Consider the following 23,576-nt stretch of genomic DNA (forward strand, 5'->3'; position numbering starts at 1 on the left):
AAAGGATGGAAATCATGGTCATATTACTTTCTTTGATGTAAATACTGCTACATTATTATTTTTTTACATATTTTCTATCTCATAGTCAATAGAAGCATTTGTCTTGGGGCACAACTCAAACCCTAACCACTGCCGAGTGGAGAATAAGGCAAATGGATGTGTCTCAGGAGAGTAATTCAGGTATTCAGCCATGGGCTCGCATTTGACCCCTTCATTAATTCAAAGAGAGCTGTGCCACAATGAAATATCTACCCTGAAAATTATGTAAAACTCTTTGTAACATTTAACCATTTTATTTTGTCATTCTGAAAGCAACAACAAAATGTTTTTGGATAAGCTCTGCCTAGCCCCACTAGCATTATTTGAAAACAAAACTAGTTTCCAGCACTTTTTTAAAAAAAGTTAAATTACTTGATGTTATTTTGAGAATTTGAGCTGGTAGAATTTAATATTTGCTGCTTGCTTCCATCTACTAGGCTTCTGTCACGCACTCTTCAAGATTGCTACATGGGACATATTAAGTGAAAAAGCTGTAATTGCCAGAAAAAGCTGTGTATTTCCAAGAAACCTAATCACAGTAATTTTCAGAACTCAAAAGGGGGAACAGTGACACCTAGGTATTTGAAATACTTTTTTTTATCCAGCACTAGAAATGTGCATGATATTTTGCCCTGCAGATAATTTTGAAAAGATGCACTAAGATTTTACTTTGTTTCCACTTCTGAATTGTAGTGACAACAGTTATAGTATTCAGCGTTACTTCCTCCTGTGTGTAAAACCAGAAGTGATAAACCCATGGCAATGTTTTGCTGTCTGAAGGTATCCAGTACTGTATTAACAGTGGAATAGTAATGGGATCAACACCACCCTTGACATGTCAAATGAGTTATTGCCCTCTGGCAGAGGGTGATGAGAGAAGCCCCATATTCTTCTGTGGCTTGGAGCCAAGAAATGAGACTTTGTGCTGTTATAGTGACATATTGTTAAAAGGTAAAGGGACCCCTGACCGTTAGGTCCAGTCGCGGACGACTCTGGGGTTGCGGCACTCATCTTGCTTTACTGGCCAAGGGAGCCGGCATACAGCTTCCGGGTCATGTGGCCAGCATGACTAAGCTGCTTCTGGTGAACCAGAGCAGCACACAGAAACCTTCCCGCTGGAGCGGTACCTATTTATCTACTTGCACTTTGACGGGCTTTCAAACTGCTAGGTTGGCAGGAGCAGGGACCGAGCAACGGGAGCTCACCCCATCACGGGGATTTGAACCGCCGACCTTCTGATCGGCAAGCCCTAGGCTCAGTGGTTTAGACCCCATTAGCTAAAGTGGTACCTCAGGTTAAGAACAGTTTCAGGTTAAGAACGGACCTCCAGAACGAATTAAGTTCTTAACCCGAGGTACCACTATATTGATAACTGGTAACCTATATGTTATTGATATGACTTGACTTTTGACAGTCAAAATATGAACCGTAAAACAAAACTAGAAACTTTGACAAAATGCTGCACTATTGTATGAAGAGTTAGGTAGAACTAATGCTTTACTCTGTAGCAACAGAGTGAATCAGTAATTAAGAGTGGACCAACCAACAAAAACCACAGAATAGTACAAGGCAAACTTTATTGCCTCCATTTTGGCACACATTTAATCAACAAACCAACCTCCCCATCTTTACTTGTCTATAGTCACCTTAGGTGAGGGCTGTAAGTGTATGCATTAGAATGTGCATTGTGCTCATACAAACCCCTGAGCTGAATCAAGCCACTTCAGAGAGATTTTGGGGGTCTTCCAAGGTGCTAAGCAGGTGTGCACTGAGGCACCCCAAACAAAATTAGGCTGCTCCTGAAGCCTCAGGGCCGCTTCAGACTTCCAGAAGTGCCAGGCAGTCTTGAGCAAGTTGCCTATTCAAAATGTTGCGTTTCCCCAAAGCTCACAATATAAATGGAAAGGGGCAATGATCTGTAGTTTGTGTCTAACAACTCTAGTTTCCAAGGAGACTCAAAACTATTTTCATTCACCATAACTCCCTAACCGAAGTGCCTATCCCCTCAGAAAGGCAATTTGTATTCAAATTGCACACAACAGAGGCAGCCCCTAGGTAAATAAGCTGCAAAACTGGCCCACCCAATTTGGGCAGTTAGAATCCCTGATTTGGAGGAACACATGGTTCAATACATGGCTCATGAGTTGAGGTGCCATTTTGCATCTGGCTCTGCCTCCTTCAACACTGTTCTGCACCTGGCTTCTAGTAAAAAAAAGTAGATCCTGCAAGCCTGAAGAATGTCCATGAATGTCTAGAACACTGGTTTTAAATAAGTGGATCAGGAATACAACATGGACATGATGCAACCTAGGGGAGTTTCACATTCGCTTCCCCACCTCCCAGGGTGAGTTGCCATAAAAGAAAGAGAATGAAAGAATACAGAGAGAGGAGAGCGTTGGAAAGAACAGAAGAAGAGAGCAGAGGAACTGAGGGCTCACCTAGACTTTGCTTGCCTCACAAGCTCTATCAGAACAAACATCAATCGGGTTTTGGTTTTTCATGCCTAGAAAGTGTGGGTCCAGCATAAAACCACTCACACCCATGCTTTCTAAGCATGAGACAAGTGGAAGTGTGGCTGAGCCCTGAGGCAAGTATGGTACAAAATAGTGCCTATGCTGCATATTTTGTCTTAGGGAAGGTTCCTGGTCTGAACAAGTTGAAGGCTCCTATTCTAGAATGAATGCAAGAGCAGTCCAAACAGCTGAATACTTTTTTCACAAAACATACTGTAAGAAAGCAACTCTCCTAAGTAGTAAGATGCAGAGGATAGAGCAAAGTTCAGATATGTATCTTCAGAACTTTTTACGATTAACTATTAGCTTCAGTCATACACACCCTGGTTACATCCATGCTAGATTCCTATAATACTTTAGACCATGAAAGTGAATTTGAAAACTTCCACTGGTACAGATTGCAGCAGCTAAGATGCTTGTGGCAGATGAAAGTTTGAACTATGTGATACTTATGTACCAGTTGCAATGGTTCTGTGTTTGCTTCTGGGCTCACTTTCAACTGCTAGTTTAGTTCTTAATGGCCTTAAATAGTTGGGGTCCAGAAGGATTGCCTCTAGCACAGGCCTGGAGATGAACTCAGAGGTCCTGTCCCCAATGCTAAGTGCTATCAGGTTGGCAGGTACCATGGACAAGGACTTTTCAGTAGTGGCCTCATAGTTACCTGGAGAGGGAGTTCTTATGGCACTCTCACTAATGACTTTTAATTGGATTGTAAACACTCTTTTATTTGATTTGGCATTTGACTTATGGCTTTATGCTGGCTTTCATGTTTTAATTGCTGCTGTTTTATTTATTATTTATTTCGATCATTTATATACTGCTTAAATGCAGTTGTCTCTAAGCCATGCACAAGTAACTTGTTTTACAACTTGTTTGCAGGTAACTTGAACTTTTTTTTTTATATGGTTGTTTGATTATATTTTTGCTGGCCACCTTCAGAGGGTTTGCCCCTTAATATCAGGTTATTAAAAAAACCCAACAAACTTTGTGATTATAGAACAGTTTTGATGCTACTGTTTGATAAAGGTAGACTTATGAAAAGTCTGTCCTGGCACTTTCCCTTTTAATTTTTAAACAAACTTTAAGTTACATCCAATAATCAATGTGCTATCAATGTGCTTCACTTCTTCAGGATAGTCAGCGGTATTATAAAGTCAACAGATTCAGAAAGAAAATATTTCATCTCTTCCAGTGATGCATTTACGTTTACAGTCTGCCCTCCAACAGTTTTGGGACAGGTGTCATATGTTTTATAGGTATATATTAAGAAAAGAATATGATGAGCTCATGTCCCAAAAGGGCTGACGATAAAATACTTTTGCTTGGCTGTGACAATTTCCGCAACCACCAATGCAGAGGGAGCAGAGAATTGTAACTCCAGATGGAAAACTAAGCAACATTATTTGGACAGATTTTTTTTAAAAAAGTTATATTTTTAATGCATTTATTGCAAGAATAAACCTAAGCTTAGCACAGTAGCACAGAACAGATAGCCCCAGAATCTTTCACGTGTTAAATGTGAAATCCCTTAAGATCCACTGGGTTTTTCAAATGAAGAAGGACATTAACAGCCATGTGCAAACAATATTTTGTGGAGAAGCAAACTGAATTTGACCACCCCTCTCACCATTAAAAAAAGAAACCCTGACCTTGTAAACACATTAGCTGAAGAGCTGTGTCAACAACTGTGAGAATGGGGTGCTGAATTAGATGGGACATTGGCAGCAAGCTCTTCTTATGTCCTTAACTGACACATTAATGCAGAGCATGTAACCCAGATAATGGTTTCACTGCACATAATGCAGGCCTGCAACTGAAACTAAGCAAGTCTGGTTCAGTAAGGTGCCTCAGTGTTAGATATGTGTCCCGTCCCCTGCAGACTCCAGCATAGCATCCAAAAGGTTGCTAGTCATAGACAGAGGCTGAGTTTAAAACAACTGCCCATGAAACACAGAGTGGTATAACCAAAGGCACTATAGTTGCTGGGAGAATTTTATTTATTAAAACCATTTCTACCCCAAACTTCTGCCTCAATATGAGACACTCAAGGTGGTTCACAAGTCTAAGACAACCCCAAAGTACAAAAATAATCAAAGAAACAAAAAGCAAAGAGATACAAATATTACAGCAGAAGGACTCTGGGTACACAACATAATACAGTGGTACCTCGGGTTACATATGCTTCAGGTTACATACGCTTCAGGTTACAGACTCTGCTAACCCAGAAACAGTGCTTCAGGTTAAGAACTTTGCTTCAGGATAAGAACAGAAATCGGGCTCCAGCGGCACGGCGGCAGCAGGAGGCCCCTTTAGCTAAAGTGGTGCTTCAGGTTAAGAACAGTTTCAGGTTAAGAACGGACCTCCAGAATGAATTAAGTATTTAACCTGAGGTACCACTGTATTAGGGTCAACAAAGCCACATATCCAAAACCCCGTTGGATTTTTATTTTTTTAAGTCTCCAGCGCAGAACAGAATGCCATAAGCAGAAGCATAAGACCAATCTGTTGAGGAGGGTAACCCAAACCCAGGGCACCACAACAAAGATGGCTATGTCCAATGTTCCCACCAAAAGAGCCTCTGATATCAGTGAGCTACCCAGCAGGGCTTTCCCCATCGACATGAAGATACATGTATTTATTTAGAAAGACTTACAGAGCACCACCTCCCTCAACTCAAAGTGCTATACAAAATAAAACTGAACCATTTTAATAAATAGAACAGTAGCCACAAATTTGAAAATGAATAAAAATACTGGGGGGGGGGGGGAAATAAATTATCAACAAAACACAGATAAAATCAGTAGAACATTCTGAAGGAGCGTCTCCACCCGCATCGTTCTGCCCGGACACTGAGGTACAGTGCCGAGGGCCTTCTGGTGGTTCCATCACTGCGAGAAGCCAAGTTACAGGGAACCAGGCAGAGGGCCTTCTTGGTAGTGGCACTGGCCCTGTGGAACGCCCTCCCACCAGATGTCAAAGAGGAAAACAACTACCAGACTCATAGAAGACATCTGAAGGCAGTTCTGTTTAGGGAAGCTTTTAATGCTTAATAGGTTATTGTATTTTAATAATCTGTTGGAAGCCGCCCAGAGTGGCTGGAGAAACCCAGCCAGATGGGCGGGGTATAAATAAAACAACAACAACAACAACAACAACAACAACAACAACAACAGACTGCACTTCAGTAATCCAGTCTTCAAGTTACCAATGTCTGAATTACTGTGGTTAACCTTTCCTGATTCAGGAATGATTACAGCTGTGGTACCAACTGAAGCTAGTAAACCAGCCTCACTGAAATCTCTTGGGCCTCCGTTACAAAGCTGGATCCAGGAGCAAACCCAGGCTGCCTGCCTACTCCTTCATAGTGAGTACAATTCCCTCCAGGGCAGGCTGTTGGCCAAGTTCTCAGATGCAAGAACCAATCACACACAGAGTCTCTGTCTTGCCAGGATTTACAAGTAGCTTAATATGGCAGGTAGGAGTCCTTGTAAATACTGTTCCTGATACAGGAGGTAGCAAGGAAGAGAGTAATTAAGTCTAGATAGTCTGTTAGAGCAGAAGTCAAAGTGGAGAAAAAACTTAGTAATTGCACACTCAGTGTTCAACAGGACTCTGCAACACAAACATTATTCTGATAGTTATTTTTACACCTATAAGAAAAGCTGGAATAATAGATTTGGAGACTTATTTGTAAGCATGCAGATTTTGGGAACAAGTGGCAAAACCAAATAGCACCATCATGCCACCATCTTCCATTGGCCTACCTCTCTGGAGCTGTTTTCATGAGACACAAACCAAACTGATAATAACTGGATGTACCAGGGAGAGTCTGCTCGTTTAATGTTTGTAGTCCATATTTGCAGGGAACCCTTTGGACATCAAGGAGATGGAACCAGATAGGTGGAGGGCAGAAAGCAGCCCAGGATTTGACCGGGGACACCAAAGTGGAAGAAATGGGGTTAAAGGTCAAAATGAACCACAAGGAGGGGCACAGACTAGAAAGATAAAAGTGGGCTGGGGTAGGGAGGGCACTGACAAGAAAAGAAGGGTGAAGGGGCGCAGAATAGAATGAGCTGTGAGCTGCATGACTGTAAGTGGTATGCTTAGTGCTGGAGTGGCAAAAATTGAGGCTTCTCTTCCAGTACAGGGACAGGGTGGCGCTGTGGGTTAAACCACAGAGCCTAGGACTTGCCAATCAGTAGGTCGGCGGTTCGAATCCCCACAACAGGGTGAGCTCCCATTGCTCGGTCCCAGCTCCTGCCAACCTAGCAGTTCGAAAGCACGTCAAAGTGCAAGTAGATAAATAGGTACCGCTCCGGCGGGAAGGTAAACGGCGTTTCCGTGCGCTGCTCTGGTTCGCCAGAAGCGGCTTAGTCATGCTGGCCACATGACCCCGGAAGCTGTACGCTGGCTCTCTCGGCCAATAAAGCTAGATGAGCGCCGCAACCCCAGAGTCGGCCACGACTGGACCTAATGGTCAGGGGTCCCTTTACCTTCCAGTACAAGTAGCAGCTGGGGGTATTTTGTGGGAACCGTGAAAGAGTTAAACTCTCCCTGTCCACTCCCTGTGGTTGCAATGCTACCTCAAGTTCTCTGTGACTGCTGTTTACATACTAATATTTTTAAGTGCATGTTAACTACATTCATACAATTAACTTTGTGTCTAGTTTGGCCCTCAAAGTCGATTCGCATGACCACCAAGCTCAAGGTGGTCTCCTCAAATCACTGCACCCAGCAGCTGCCACCACATGGAATGTGAGGAGCCTTTTCAATATCACTGCAAAAAAGGGGCAGATGTGTAATGACCTGCAAGATGTTTTCTCCTGCACATGGTCACAGGTAGGAAGCTGGCAGCAATTTCAAAAAGCCTAATGGGTGCATGAGTTGTCCTCAGCTGCTGCTTAATATGCCAATCAGTGAAAATCCATAAATGACTTCCCATTATATTTTGTTTGATTTGTTTAAAAGTGCTAAATTGCAGTCATTTCCTAGTCACAAAGCCACTGCACTAGAGTGCTCCAATTTCCTCTATCCGTAGTTCCCTCCTTTGCTAAAGCATAAACAGACAGGCAACTCCACAAAAGCAAGTGAATAGGAAAAATTACACTCACTGCACTCTGTCTCTCATATACAGGACTTAACTCAAACCCTTTCAAACATTTTTAAAAAGACCTAAAGCTTACTGAGACTTGGGAAGGAAAAATCTGCCAAACAGACGTTCGCGTATGGAATCCAGTTATGCTTTTCTTTAGTTCAAATCACTTCCTACTTATCGTTCAACACAACATGTACTTTGTGAGATTTAAGGATGCCGTCTAGCAGTATGCAGCTACAGTTTATTTTTTTCATTTCCAAATGTCTTGAAGTTTGTACAGTACACTTATGCACACCAAACCTAAGAGAGAGTTATTTAAAGAATTTTTCCTACTGAGAAGCTTCTTGCTTTTTTTTCTTTTTGAGGTTTATCTTTTCAGTAGCCTTTGGAAAACTGAGACTCTTCTTGCTGTTCTGTCCTCCACTGAAATGTGTCCAGATGGAGTCTGTTTACTTTGTAGTTAATGAGAATGGAAGGAAATGTAGTGATGAAATATTAAAAACCCTTCCTTACTTCTAGCATGGCCTGCTTTAATCTTGTGCAAAGCTTCCTTCAACAAACTCTGTGAAACCTTCAAAGTCAAACAGCATCACTCTCTAAACCTTTCTTTAAAAAAGGAGAAAGGCTGTGGTTTTGGGGGGCTTCAAATAGTTTCGATAGGCAGGAAAGGGGAGCTCCAAACTTTTTGCATGGAAAAATATTAAAACCTTAAATATAAGAACCCATTCACCCATTTCCAAAGACTGACAATTGCAACAACCATAATATTAATAAGCCATTAGTGACTTGGTGCCACCACAGTAAGTTTCAACTTGATCCTCTTGATTTAAGTTACTGGTTCAAAGTAAAATGATCGATAACAACTTGCATCAGGTCAAGACAACTTATTGGAGGACTAAAAATACGGGTTGAGTTCCACTTCACACAGGCATATTCACACACTCAAGTACAAAGTGGTGGTATACATCACCACATATGGAACTTTTTTGTATCACCCAGTTTCAAGTTAAGCAATACTTTCCCAGGAAAACAGTTCACATATTTGGTTTTGAGTTACCAAGAATAGCGAGCAGGTGGGTGATGAACATGAATTTGTGCATCTGCCTTGGGATGAGACAATGTCAGGAGTTCTTAAACTTATCTGGGAAGAGCCTTCCCATCCTGAAAAAGTCAAATTTGCCCTCCTACTGGTATTTCACTGCACAGGTGCCCAATGTATAAATGGCATGCAAATCTCAATGAATTTGTTCAAAAAGTGTTAATAATAATAATAATAATAATAATAATAATAATAATAATAATAATAATTTTAGGATTTATACCCCACTCATCTGGCTGGGTTTCCAGGACTATGTTCTGTTTCAAGTCGAAATAGATTACACATTAGAAACTGAGGGCTTAGGGGCTCTTCTTTTTCCTGCCACACACATTTAAATACTACGTATAGGGATAAAGATTTGTTGTATACTTGGTGCAGTGGTAGTTAATGGATAAGTTGTAACTTATTTAGCTACTTTCCACATGGAAATTTCTCTTCCTTTGCAGTATGTATGAGCCTAAGTGGGCTTTACAAGACGAGATTCTTTGCAATGAGACATTTCTACACATGAGTGCCCGCAGCACTGGGCAAATTAATGCAGAATTCTAAAGGGGACCAACTACATCTTTAAAGTGATGAAATAAAGGAAATATTTTCAATTACCTAGCAACACCCTAACCTCCATATCCCAGCAACTAAAGCCAGCACTGTCAGGGATCGAGCCTGACTAGATACACAGGGCTTTGGGGGTTCCCAGCAGCATCTGGTTGGAAACTCTTCGAAGGAGAATGCAGGACTGCATGGAAAGCTGCCAGGTTCCCTCTGTTCTTCCATCCTTGCCCCTTGTCCTTTAGGAGGGAGACTAAAATACACTCTGCACATGTTTAGACGCCGATTTAGCTCCATCTCTCACTGTGGAGCCTTCCAAAAAAAGTTTATAAATCACTTTTGTGAACCCTGGAGTGGCTGGGGAAACCCAGCCAGATGGGCAAGGTATAAACAGAGTCATATAATTGTAGAGTGTTAAAGCTATGGTTTTCCCAGTAGTGATATATGGAAGTGAGAGCTGGACCATAAAGAAGGCTGATTGCCAAAGAATTGATGCTTTTGAATTATGGTGCTGGAGGAGACTCTTGAGAGTCCCATGGACTGCAAGAAGATCAAACCTATCCATTCTTAAGGAAATCAGCCCTGAGTGCTCACTGGAAGGACAGATCGTGAAGCTGAGGCTCCAATGCTTTGGCCACCTCATGAGAAGAGAAGACTCCCTGGAAAAGACCCTGATGTTGGGAAAGATGGAGGGCACAAGGAGAAGGGGACGACAGAGGACGAGATGGTTGGACAGTGTTCTCGAAGCTACCAGCATGAGTTTGACCAAACTGCGGGAGGCAGTGGAAGACAGGAGTGCCTGGCATGCTCTGGTCCATGGGGTCACGAAGAGTCGGACACGACTGAACAACAACAATTGTAGAGTCGGAAGGGGCTCTAAGCATCATCTAGTCCGACCCCCTGCAATGCAGGAAAACACAGCTGCCCCATAAGGGGATCAAAACTGCAACCTTGGCGGGATCAGCACCATGCTCTAACCAACTGAGCTCTCCAGGCAAGTCATAATAATAATAATAATAATAATAATAATAATAATAATAATAGTAATAGTAATAATAATAATAATTTTATTATTAAGCGTTAAGCCTCCACCTCCAGCTTCTCCCCACCGGGGAAGGAAGAGCATCGGGGACTTACTGTAGAAGATGTACTCGGTGTAGCTGCTCCAGATCTTGTCCTCTCGGTACTGGTTGATTAAGGCGGCGGTGCCGGTGGAGTTGCAAGCCACCATGTGGAAGCCGGCTTCGGAGAGGCGGTCGAAGGCCTGCTCCAGGTAGGTGAACTTCAGGTAGAAGCGCGACGTGTACTTCTCGGGCGGGCGGTCCGGGTCTCGGCTCTCGTTGAGCGTCTCGCCGAAGATCTCCTTGGCCAGGGCGATGCGGCCGCACACCATGATGCGCGCCACGCGGCGGAACTTGGCGTCGGCCTGGTTCTCGCGCACCGTGGTGTAGGAGCCGCGGTAGCCCACGGTGATGAAGCCGGCGCGCTTCTCCCCGGCGCTGCGCTGCTGCTGCTGGTGCTGCGCCACCAGGAGCTCGCCGCCGCTGCCGGGCGAGTTGGCCTCCTCCAGGTCGCTCTGGCAGCCCTCGTCGTTGAGCGAGCTCTGCTTGGCCACCTTGGGCGACAGCAGCTTGACCAGCTCGGCCAGCTGGAAGTACTCGGCTTCGCGGAGCAGCCGCTCCTTCTCCGGGAAGTGCTCGGGCAGCGCCAGCTGCTTGTCGCGCAGGTAATCCAGCACGTACCTGAAGAGGAAGCCGTCGCGGTCGATGAAGAAGCGCGCGCGGCTGTCCCGGGGCAGCTCCCGCGGGGCGCTCCGCCGCGGCGAGAACATGCGCGCCAAGGTGCTGTCCGGCACGCTCAGCAGCGTCGCGTGCTTGGTCACGTACACCTGCCCGCCCACGTTCAGCTCCACCACCTCAGGGAAGGCGCCCACCGACCCCGGCGCCGACGGAGAGGAGCACGACGACACCATGTCGCTGATGGGCAGGATGGTGGCGCCGCCGCCGCCGCCGCCGCTCACCCCTCCGCCGTCCTTGAGGGCCATGGCTGAGGCGCTTTACCTCAGCGAGCCGCGCGCAGAGCGGGAAGGGACGGCGGCGCCCGCCGCTCCGCGAGTGCCTCCGGACGCCGCGCGCGCAGCAGCCGCGGAAGGCGGGCGGGCTCGCCCAACCCACTCGCCTTCCTCCGTGGCCACGTGCGCGCTCGTCTCCCCCTTCCCGCGCCCGAGCGGCCGGGCTGCTTTCTCCTCAGTTGGCCAAGAGGCCACTCGGTGGCACAACCCCGATTGCGCGCGCGCGCGCCTCCCCCCAACTCTCTCTATGCGCCTCGGGCGATTCCCTCTCACGAAAGGGGCTTCTCGAGCGCTCGTCCGCTTATCCCGCCTTTTTGCTCCTCACAGGGTGTTTTGCCGCCTGCCGCGGGACGCCTTTCTTGGAGAAGCGGCTTTTTCTGAGAGAAGCGGGTTCCTTCGTTGGCTCCCCACAAGACAAGTCCCGTTTCGTTCAGCGCTGAAGGAGTGGTGGAGGAGGAAGAAGACCCCTTTATCCCCCCACTTCCCACTTAGAGGGCTCGAATCTTCTCTTGAGGAGAATCTTCTCCTCAGGAGGGAGCGCCTCGCTCCTGGACATCCCGCGCCCCGCTCTCCCCTCTTGCCGGCGCCTCGGCTCCCTCTGAGGAGGAGCAGGAGGAGGAGGACTCCTCCCGCTCCTCTGCCGTCAGCTAAATGCACCACTCCGCGGGTTCTGGCGCAGCGGCGTGCCACCAGCGGCGCCTTCCGGACCGAGCAGCAGCGCGGGGCGGGGGGGGGGGGGAGAGAGCGCAGCGCGGGAAGCAGCTTCTGGTGAGGCAACAGCGTCGTCCGCTCGCTCTCTCGCTCTCTGCCTCACCAACTCCCAACCCGCCGCGACGGCAACTCGAGAAAAGCGCGCTGACGTCAAGCCCAGCCTGCAAAAAAGACACGCGAAAGAAGCTGCCGGGACGTTGCGAACGGAACAGCTGTCGTGTTTCTCGGGAAGCGCGGAGTGGCGGGAGGACTGGGCAGGCGCGGTTCGTTGCTGGGATGAAGGAGCGGGGCGCTGGGAAGGGGAGAGAGGTGGCTTTGGGGTCTTGTTTAGGCTCCCCAACTCTCGGTTTATGAGTGAGAGGATATTGGAGAGGTGAAGTAGAAACACATTGCGAATCTAATCAGGTTTATACGGAAATATAAGGTCCGCTGAGCCCCGGGATAATAAGAATGCAAGGTTTAGGATGGCAACCTCTTAGTGCGCATGCGCGCGCGCCCCTGAGTGTTTTGACTCTGCCCATGCTTGGGACCAGGGTTTAGCCAATAGCAGCTGGGGGAAATGTTTCAGGGCGTGAAAGTGGCCGGCGAGGGGAGGGTTAAACGCACCGCTTAGGATGCAACTGGTATACAGTATTTAGAGCACTTTGCAAGGAAGAAGAACTATTAAATTAAGGTTTCCGACCAGAGCTGGGGCATCAAGTGGTATTTAATGTTGGGTGCAATTCTGTGCAGATACTTGCCCTCAATAGTCATGCAGTGTTGGCATTTTCTAGTTTTGGGGAGGAGGAATCCCATTCAGTTATTGGCAGGAAATTTGAACTGAAATTGAAACATTAATACCTCCCTTCAGCCACAATAGAATTTTGCCAGTGTCTAGGAGTTGACAATGACGACGACGTCATGGAAGGACATCGGAGGAGCGTTGTGCAAAGTACAAATGCATCTTTGAGAAAGTGATACATATTACCATATTAGATTCTCAGCACATATATAGCCCTGCAAGTACAGGCCTCATACTTGCAGACACTGGAACAGTTTCTGTCCATGGAATAAAAAGTTGCCTTCCGTTGGGTTATGTTAATGAACGAATCAGTATATAAATCTTAATGGCCAGACTAGAACTAGCTGATGCATGAGAACCAAGTGACTGAATACATCAATGGAAGTTCATTGAGAGAGTTGGGCACAGTTGCAACACAAAACCAATAAGGATGCAGAGGTAGCTAAGTTTTATTTCTGTGGCAATTAAAGTATAGGCTAAATCTCGTATAATAACATTACACCGATTTTTGCATATTTTCCCCACACTGGAAAATAGAAGCAGGGAGGTGCTAGAGGAATGAAGTCAGACTTTCATTTGATTATGTTGCAATTATATACATTGGAAGTTTCACTGGTATTTTTCAGTGTTCAAGGGAAAGTACTGTTTTAAAATGTTTTACAGTTTTCCTGACCCAAAAGCATGATTGACGTGATATCCAAACTTGAAGTGAAAACTTTTATACTGACTTCATGGCAACTTTAATTCTGATAGCTCATTCATCAAGGCAGATATCACACTGTGGTATCTTCTGCATATTCCTTCCCCTTCTTTTAAATATAGGTGTGGAGTTCAAGCTGAAGACGGAACTGCAAACCAAAAAAATGTAAAAGTGTATATCAAATTTCATTGCAATATATCAATACTCAAGGGAGATATTGCATTACTGGGTGCTTTTATACCCTTTGAGGTGGTGTAGAACCATTGCTTTTAGAACTTTAAGTTCCAGTTTATGTTGAGTTATCTTGAGTTTGCACGTAGTAGAATCTTCAATGGCTTCCAAGTATCAACATATCCCCATTCAAAACCTTTTCTTTCCTCAAAAATATATTATTCAGGTTGTATATTTCTCCACAGGGGGCTATACTTGCAGAATCTATTATCATATTTTCCACAAAGCTGCATTCTATAGCTTTCTCAGCCATTTATCTGCCTTGGCTCTGGGTGCCTTGCATTTATAGCTGCATTCTAAAACAGAAATAATTTACTCTTTCCTGTACTGTCCACACTCCATGCAACAATGGAGCACAAATTACCGTATTTTTCGCCCTATAGGACGCACCGTCCCATAAGGCGCACCTAGTTTTTTGGGGGGGAAATAAAGGGGGGGAATTATTTTTTCCCCCAGGCGCGGGGCTGGGGCGGGGGAAGCTCGAGCTTCCCCCGACCCCAGCCCCCAAACTGCCAGCTCTCTGCAAGCCCTCCCGCTGCTTGCGGAGAGGTGCGCGAAGCCTGGACGCGCTGAGCTGAGCGCGCGCAGGCTTCGGCATGCAGGCAACTCTCCGCAAGCAGCGGGAGCCCAGCGGGAGCCCTCTCGCTCTACAGGCTTCAGCGAAAGCCTGCATTCGCCCCATAGGACGCACACACATTTCCCCTTCATTTTTGGAGGGGGAAAAGTGTGTCCTATAGGGCGAAAAATACGGTATTCCCATTCACTTATGTGCAAGATAAGGTATTATACGGCTACTGTTACTGCAAGAGTCAGCTATATCGGTGTAAAGTTTTATAGGTCAAAACCGGCACTTTGAATTGGGCCAGGAAACTAATTGGCAGCCATAGCAGTTGGGCCAGGACTGCTGTAATATGCACAAACCATCTTGCGCTGATGAGCAACTTGGCCACCAAATTCTTCGCTATCCAAAGTTTATGAACTATCTCCAGCGGCAGCCCTACATACAATGCATTGCAGTAATCTAACCTAGAGGTTTGCCAGAACATAGACAACAGAAGTTAGGCTATCCATTTCCAGATAGGGGCACAACGTGGCCACTAGTCAGAGCTGGTGGAAGCCTCAAGCGAGAGCAAAGGATCCAGAAGGACCCCCAAGCTATGCACCTGCTCCTTCAGAGGGAGTGTAGAGCAGGCAGCCTTCCATCCATCCAGTTTAGGGAACCCGCCACTAACAGTGCCTCATTCTTAACTGGATTGCACTTCAGTTTGTTGACTCTCATCCAGTCCAAGGAGGCTGTGTGTCGTCAGCATAATGCTGGCAATGTACCCCAAAACTCCTGAGGAATTCCACATTCTAGGCTCCATGGGGTTGAAAGCATCACTCTCTGGAAATGGTATAATCCAAGAAGGACCAGAACCACTGCAAAGCAGTGCCACCCACTCCCAATTTGGATAGCTGCTCCAGAAGGATACCATGGGTGATGGTATTGAAAGCATCTAGGAGGTCAAAGAGAATTAACAGGGACATATTTCTCCTCTCTTCTGACAGAGGTCATCGTACAGGGTTACCAAAGCAGTTTCTGTGCCAAAACCTCCACCTCTACACCAATTGAAATGGATTTAGAAAACCTGTTTCCTCCCAGAGTGCCTGGATCTAGTCCCTGATCACCCAGTCAAGACCCTTGCCCAAGAAGGGGAAATAGGCAACTGTCCACCAGACTGCTTCATAGTGAAATGCTATTGGCAGGAAGACCCCATTATTAAGAATGATACCAATGAGAACTGCCCTTTCGAAGATTATGTGTTTATATTTATATGTATACTCTCTTTCTCTCTCTTACACACACACACACACACACACACACAAATGTTTTGTAAAAAATGGGTATTATAAACACAATAGGTTTTGCCCAAGTACAGTTATGTATGAAAAGGAATCATAAGCAATGACTCCTCCCCCCCCCCATCGTAATACTGCAGTGAAGCAATGTAATCAGAATGTAAAACACCTTCATATTGCAAGGTGCTGCATTTAAAAGCAGCAGTCTCCCAAATGCATCATAAGGATAAATTAACGTTAGTGCTGTAATACATGAATAAGGTTAAAGGTGACAAGCTCTACGGAGCAGCTTAATAAGCTAACATATGTAAATGCAAAATTCAGTGGCGTCTTCCTCATAATAATGCAAATCTAACTTTACCATCCAGTCCATGGTTGCCAGTGAGGAAACTGGCATCAAAAACATGACAGGAAAAGGCAATTCAGAGAAATTTGCAAGAGGAGATTTACCCCTAGAGTCTTGTGAACATGACACTCGGAATGAGTCAAACTATTGGTCAATTTAGCTCAATAATAACTTGCGATTGCACCGCAGGATCTTTTGTCTTCGCCTGAGATTTGTAACTCAGTGGTGAGGAACCTGTCATTATTCCGATGTCATGGACTCCAGCTTCCATAGGTCACAACCAGCATTGCCAGTGGTCAGGAATGCTGGGAGTTGTAGTCTTGCGATATCTAGAAGGTCATGGATTCCTCACTCCCTAATTCAACTGGAGATGTCAGGGTCTAGTGACTTCTGTCTGCATGTATGTGTCCTTCCTTGGGATCAGTGGTCCTCCTGGCATAGGGAGGAGGTGAAAGAAGCTTGTTATATTGCACATTCCAGCTTCAGTCCCTAACATCTTAAGTTGGAAGGAATCGCTGGCATCCATCAGTCTCAAGAGACTACGGAGTGCGGCTCTGGAGGTGGAGTCAAACCGCTGCACATTAAAGTGTCACACCGAATAGAACTGATCCGTAGAAAGGACTTTATCATCTGAAAATAGAGGCGATGTATGTACTTTTGTGGGACGCGGGTGGTGCTGTGGGTTAAACCACAGAGCCTAGGACTTGCCGATCAGAAGGTCGGCGGTTTGAATCCCCACGATGGGGTGAGCTCCCATTGCTCGGTCCCTGCTCCTGCCAACCTAGCATTTCGAAAGCATGTCAAAGTGCAAGTAGATAAATAGGTACCGCTCCAGCGGGAAGGTAAACGGCATTTCTGTGTGCTGCTCTGGTTCGCCAGAAGCGGCTTAGTCATGCTGGCCACATGACCCGGAAGCTGTACCCCGGCTCCCTTGGCCAATAAAGCGAGATGAGCGCTGCAACCCCAGAGTCGGTCACGATGGGACCCTTTATGTACTTTTGTAATCCAATAAAATTATTAGCAAAAGCAATTAATTAGCAGCACCAAAGTGACCTCCACAGGAATGCAAGCCTGGTCAGCGTGTATGGACATCATGGGCTGGGAACTGACATTTAAAGCACATGTCTTCCCCAGGGCCGGATTTAGGTTTGATGAGGCCCTAAGCTACTGAAGGTAATGGGGCCCTTTATATGTCCAGCTGTCCTTTGTGAATAACAAATTGTCACTGTTTTTTTGTGTTGAATATATGCTATATGGTAATTTATGGACCTAACAGGCTAGCAGGCGGTACCCATTACTTACATCATAGGAGCCTATACAACACAGCACAAAACACTGTTGCTGTACGTAGGTTTATTATATTTGTTTTTTATCATATTTTGGAAATGTACATCCAGTTGTTTTTTTCCTTTATTTGGTGGGGGAGCCCCCAAGAAAGTAGGACCCTAAGCTATAGCTTGTTTAGCTTATATGTAAATCCAGCATTGGTCTTCCCCCAAGGAATCATGAGAACTGATTTCCAAAGGATTTTTTTTTATTAAAAAAAAAAAGGAGTGGGAAACCATTCATAGGTGAGGATAAAATATGCGAGAAACACTTCCAATCACCCAACAATGCTCTCTCGCTCTGTGTTCTGAATGACTTCTTTGATTCTTGCCAACCTTTCAAAGTTTGGCATGTTTAGTGGGGGGAAATGTATTTTTAGAACCCACATCAATCAATGAGCGGCTCAGCGTTTTTCCTGCACTATGAGATCACTTCATTTTTAGAAAGCTAACTCGTTCCATGATAAATAAGGCTGTTTACCTATGTATTGGCATAGTAGGACTCCCCCCCCCCCCAAGGATCCTCAAATCTTTATGGAGTGGCATCTCTATAAATAGATACATAAAAATAATGGAAATGTAAAAGAGCTTGTGAAGGAGACATTAAAAGGAAATGCAATCTTAAAAGTGAAAACGTGCCGTATAATTGATTCATATGGGGTTTATAAACATTAATATCCAAGATTCCAAGCTCTGTAACAGAACACTGTTAAAATGCTACATAAAAAAAATGAAAAGAAGTTGCAGCTGATTTGAAATAAAAAGAAAAGTAGTATGGTTATACTTAAAACATGCTAGAAGATTACATAAATTTGGCTATTAAATGATAAAGGGTCTGTGCAAGATCAGATTACAGCCAGAAAAAGATTGTAGATGAGTTTACTCATTAGATACTGGGAGTGGCTGTATATACTGTAGAATAAGAAATCCCATTTGTTTGGATTGAATGGACTAGACTAGTTGTGATATCAACCACATCATTTAATTTACTGGAATTATTATTATCAACGTTATTGTAATGGTTCTAGGGGTTGCTCGTGCGTAAGCCTGTCCCAACACCTGGCGGGGTTGCCTGAGTGAACCTTTCCTGTCTGGACAGCCACTCACCTGTGGCTGTCTCAATCGCTGGCAGAATCCGTCAGTGGGCGTTTCTTAAACTTCTTCCAGCAAAGAAGTTCTTTGACGCCCAGTCTCCTCCTACTCTCCCTGCACGGAAGCCTTCTGCGCAAGGAGGGCGTAGGCAGCGGAGGACCCTTCCTCTCCCCGCTGGTCCCCGGCAAGGAGTCATGGGACTGCCTCGCCGATTCCCCCATCTGCCCCCCTTCTCCACTGGAGCTACGCTGATTCCCTTCCCCAGAAGATGGGCTGCCCCTCCCACTCCCGGGGCACTCTCTGGGATCCCCTTGGAGCTTCCTCTCTCCCTCCGGCACTGATGGCAGTTCCCTGACAGTTATCAACACTTTAGAGTGTGCAAAGCGAAGCAAATAACACATACACATTACCTCAGCAATGATGCTTTGGAGGAGGACAATAATGTTATGAGTGAGGTGGATGTGAAATAACGTTCTGAATGAAGTCAGAATAGCACAAGACAAAGTCGTGTTGACGAAAGCTATAAGTAAGACCTAATGAAATAAGACAAGTGGCAAAAGGTCAGTTGACAATATGTCTCAAGGAAAAGCGGGATAAATTTAGTAAACTAAAAAAAGCAGGGCGGGGGCGAAGGGTTGGACAAATTAGACGAATAATTAAAATGCTGATGGGGAAAAAATATTTAGGGAATCCTAGCTCAGTGAAAGGATCAGATCAATTGTTTGATGGATAAAGCAATCAGGCAATGTACCATCTTGGTCATGCCTAAGGGCAATAACCTCTCTTGCTGGGTTGGACGCAGTTGGGTAACCTCTCTGTGGCTCCCATTGCTAGTGGCACCTAAGGTTCTTCGCTGCCTCCTATGCAGTCCTTTCCCTGGATAACCACATCCCTCAGTGAGGAGATGAGCCATCCTCCTTTCCTGAACCATGAATGATATTTAACTAAGTTTTACTCAGAACAGACCCATTGAAATACAAGGCTAGGCACTGAACAAGTCTAAGTTAGGTCCATTAATTTCAATAGGTCTACTGTGAATAAGTCTAAGTGAAATTCCACCCAGTCTCTCTGCCCATTCCCTAGTCCTTGTGGGCCAACTATAGAAAATCAACAATGAATTTCCCTAACAAAGCCTAACAAACAACAACAACTTATTATTTATATCCCGCCCATCTGGCCGGGCCTCCCCAGCCACTCTGGGCGGCTTCCAACAGGATATTAAAAACACAATAAAAGATCAAACATTAAAAACTTCCCTAAACAGGGCTGCCTTCAGATGTCTTCTAAAACTCAGATAGTTGTTGATTTCCTTGGCATCTGGTGAGAGGGCGTTCCACAGGGCGGATGCCACTGTCCAGAAGGCCCTCTGCCTGGTTCCCTGTAACCTCACTTCTCACAGTGAGGGAACTGCCAGAAGGCCCTCGGAGCTGGACCTCAGTGTCCAGGCTGAACGATGTGGGTAGAGACACTCCTTCAGGTATGCAGGGCCAAGGCTGTTTAGGGCTTTAAAGGTCAGCACCAACACTTTGAATTGTGCTCAGAAACATACCGGGAGCCAATGTAGGTCTTTCAGGACCAGTGTTATATGGCCTTGGTGGCCACTCCCAGTCACCAGTTATTAAGAACTCCAGTGCTCTGATCAGGTATCCCCAGGAACCTACACTGATAGAGGACTCATTCACAGAAATCTTAAAGTCAGTGATGGGAAGGATCCGAGGAGGTCATCCAGAGCAACCAACTTCAAACTCACAACACTTTATAGATTGATATTTGGTGAAAATGCACTCTGGTAGCACATTTTTAAGCTTTTAACGCCTGACGGTCAATCAAGACTTCTCTGGATGTTTTGCAGCAACAATGATCTGACTTTTAGAAGACATCTGAAAGCAGCCCTGTTTGGGGAAGTTTTTAATGTTTGATGTTTTATCGTGTTTTTAATATTCTGTTGGGAGCCACCCAGGGTGCTGGGGAAACCCAGCCAGATGATCTGAGTATAAATAAAATTACCGTATTTTTTGCTCTATAAGACTCACTTTTTCCCTCCTAAAAAGTAAGGGGAAATGTGTGTGCATCTTATGGAGTGAATGCAGACTCCACAGCTATCACAGAAGCCAGAACAGCAAGAGGGATTACTGCTTTCACTGTGCAGCGATCCCTCTTGCTGTTCTGGCTTCTGGGATTCAGAATATTTTTTTTCTTGTGTTTCTCCTCCAAAAACTAGGTGCGTCTTGTGGTCTGGTGCGTCTTATAGAGCGAAAAATGTGGTGTTGTTGTTTTATTATTATTATTATTATTATTATTATTATTATTACTACGTGTGGGATCCACCCACCCAACCAACCATGCATATTCAGGAGCATCCATTAAAATTGCACATCTGTGCAGTGTCACAAGCAGTCCCCCGCTGAATGTGGTGGCATTTGAGCACCAAGTTTGACTATATCTTGGGCCTTAATCACATTGAGTGAGCATCAGCTTCCTTGCTCTTTGCTAGGGAAGACAGTGGAGAAAGTGATAATTGCTGATTCGGTAATGGGCCGGATTTGAAAGGGACTTCGTGGCATGGGAGCATTTTGTATCCCGCTTTCTTCAAAGAGAGCAGCTGAACTGTGAAATGAGTGCATAAATGAGAAAGGCATATGAAAAGGTCGGAGGTGTCACAGCAGTAAATGGGAGCATTTCTTCACCTGGTGATGGATGTGCTAGTATTAACTGGCAAGAATGAAGCTGGCTCCGTGTGGCTGCACACAGATATGGCACGGAGCTGCATTTCGGCTCAGGTTTCATCCTAATCTGAGCAAGAGTAATTGTCGAGCGAGCGACATACCCCCTACAAACAAAACATGCATGGAGGGCAGAATGCAGAGATTACTTCGGTCTAAGGTTTCAGACGGGAGAAATAAATTAAGATGGAAGAGCCACAATTAAAAGGCAACCTGATGCAGCCACCCCAGTCAAATGGGCCGATCAAATGGGAGGATGGATATCATGGAGGGTGAAATCCAGTTGAAGATGATAAGCCGGTAAATGGCTGTAAATAAAGGATGCCCCAAACGACATGCTACACTGTCCTGATCTTGCTGTTCCCTCAACGGATTTACGATGCTAGCTATTGGCCTTGACAAAACTTTGGGCTACATGCAAATACGCTGACGAGCTGCAGAATGACAGACCATCTTGACCAATACAAGCCACTTCCAAGGACTGGGATCAGCAGCAGAGAGGGGGCAGGTGGGAGGGAGGGCCTCACCATTTCCCAGCCTGTTATTTCCGCACTCCAAATTGCTGCACACACACGCACCCATAATATTTTAAATCTGACTGTATATTGCATTTTGGACTCTGAGTGTGTGTGTGGGGGGGAGATGCAAAGTAGGGAAAGTGTTGCAGCCTCTTCCCACAATTCCTCCATTTCAAATTTCATGCTCTGGCAACAGTTTTTCCATTCAAAAGAGCCCACCAGCCCCACCATCACATACATTTGCATGTACCATACAGGGGCGTAGGAAGGGGGGGCGGTCCGCCCCAGGTTCCATCATGGAGGGGGGTGACCAATTATCAAGGGACAATTACTGCCCTACTAGGGCAGTTCATAAAAAACTTTTTTTTTTTTTTGAAAATGCCTGTTCCAAAGGTCTTATCTTCCTACACTAGGGATTATATAGCTATACATGAAATTTCATGCATATCAGTTAATATCTTGACCCTCCTCCACGAAAATAGCTGTTTACTTGGCCGTTTCCCTATGTCGTGAAGGCTGAAATTTCAATTCAGTGGAGCACTTACTGTTCCCAACCCTAACCCTGCGGAAAGCCATCTATAATTAGACTTTAATTTGATTTTGACATGTTTTTAGGAGGTAATTTAATTATTGTTTGATTTTATACCAATGTTATGTATCAGATGTTAGCCGCCCTGAGCCCAACTTTGGCTGGGGAGGGTGGGATATAAATAAAAGTTTTTTATTATTATTACATATTATTATTCCTTTGTAAGAAAATAACATAAAACCAATTTTGCAGGCCAAATAAAATAAAATGTGGGAGGGTGGTGACAAGAAATTTTCTGCACCAGGTACCACCTGACCTTCCTATGCCTCTGGTACCATATTGTTGTTGTTGTTTAGTCATTTAGTCATGTCCGACTCTTCGTGACCCCCTGGACCAGAGCACGCCAGGCACTTCTGTCTTCCACTGCCTCCCGCAGTTTGGTCAGACTCATGTTTGTAGCTTCAAGAACACTGTCCAACCATCTCGTCCTCTGTTGCCCCTTCTCCTTGTGCCCTCCATCTTTCCCAACATCAGGGTCTTTTCCAGGGAGTCTTCTCTTCTCATGAGGTGGCCAAAGTATTGGAGCCTCAGCTTCACGATCTGTCCTTCCAGTGAGCACTCAGGGCTGATTTCCTTAAGAATGGATGCATTTGATCTTCTTGCAGTCCGTGGGACTCTCAAGAGTCTCCTCCAGCAACATAATTCAAAAGCATCAATTCTTCGGCGATCAGCCTTCTTTATGGTCCAGCTCTCTTCCATACATCACTACTGGGAAAACCATAGCTTTAACTATGCGGACCTTAACTATACTGGTACCATATAGTTTGGACCTAAGATGAGCTCCTTATTCCTTCCCACCCCATAGAGCAAACAGTACTGAGAACACTTAAAGCCATGCATGACCCACATGGCATGTTCCTTGGACCTCACTGTGGGTGTTTTATATTTTAATGACAATCATTACAATTGAGGCTAAACACACACGTTTGTGTGAATAAAGATTTGTGCCTCTTCGTGTTAGTTTTCATTTTAGCTCAGAAACATGAGACGTAAATAGATTACCATGAAGAGAGAAAGACAAAGATAGGATAAGCTTGTGTTTCACTGCTTCCAGTGACCTGCATAAGAATTCTTGTATAGCCAAGGCCACATAGGACTTTAAATGGGCTCTTGAGCAGAAAATGTATCTGAACCCATATATAAAAGGTGCCGCAGAAGCACAAAAGATGTAGATATTGAGAGGAAGAGGGAAAGAGAAAACAGCCTTTCAGTCTCCTGATTACTTGCTGCCTCATATTGACTGAAATACAAAAGGAATACTCAGAAAAGAAAGTGGAATGTATTCACAAGAGAGAAACAAATGAAAATCTCACCTGCAAAACGTCCCAGCTTTGTAGAAATCAACTCAGCTGGAA

General features: G+C 45.1%; 1 protein-coding gene across 1 annotated transcript in view; it reads right to left on the bottom strand.

The window, feature by feature from the left end:
• The window catches only part of KCTD8 (potassium channel tetramerization domain containing 8), a 42,816-nt gene extending 30,651 nt beyond the window's left edge, over nucleotides 1-12,165 (bottom strand). Inside the window, exon 1 of the mRNA XM_028744733.2 lies at nucleotides 10,433-12,165. Within this exon, the coding sequence (XP_028600566.2) occupies nucleotides 10,433-11,339 (907 nt within the window). The 5' untranslated portion in view covers nucleotides 11,340-12,165. The remainder of the gene's footprint in view (nucleotides 1-10,432) is intronic.
• Nucleotides 12,166-23,576: the final 11,411 nt, after the last annotated feature.

The sequence above is a fragment of the Podarcis muralis genome, chromosome 9 (genome assembly GCF_964188315.1).
Source record: "Podarcis muralis chromosome 9, rPodMur119.hap1.1, whole genome shotgun sequence".
NCBI lineage: Eukaryota > Metazoa > Chordata > Lepidosauria > Squamata > Lacertidae > Podarcis > Podarcis muralis.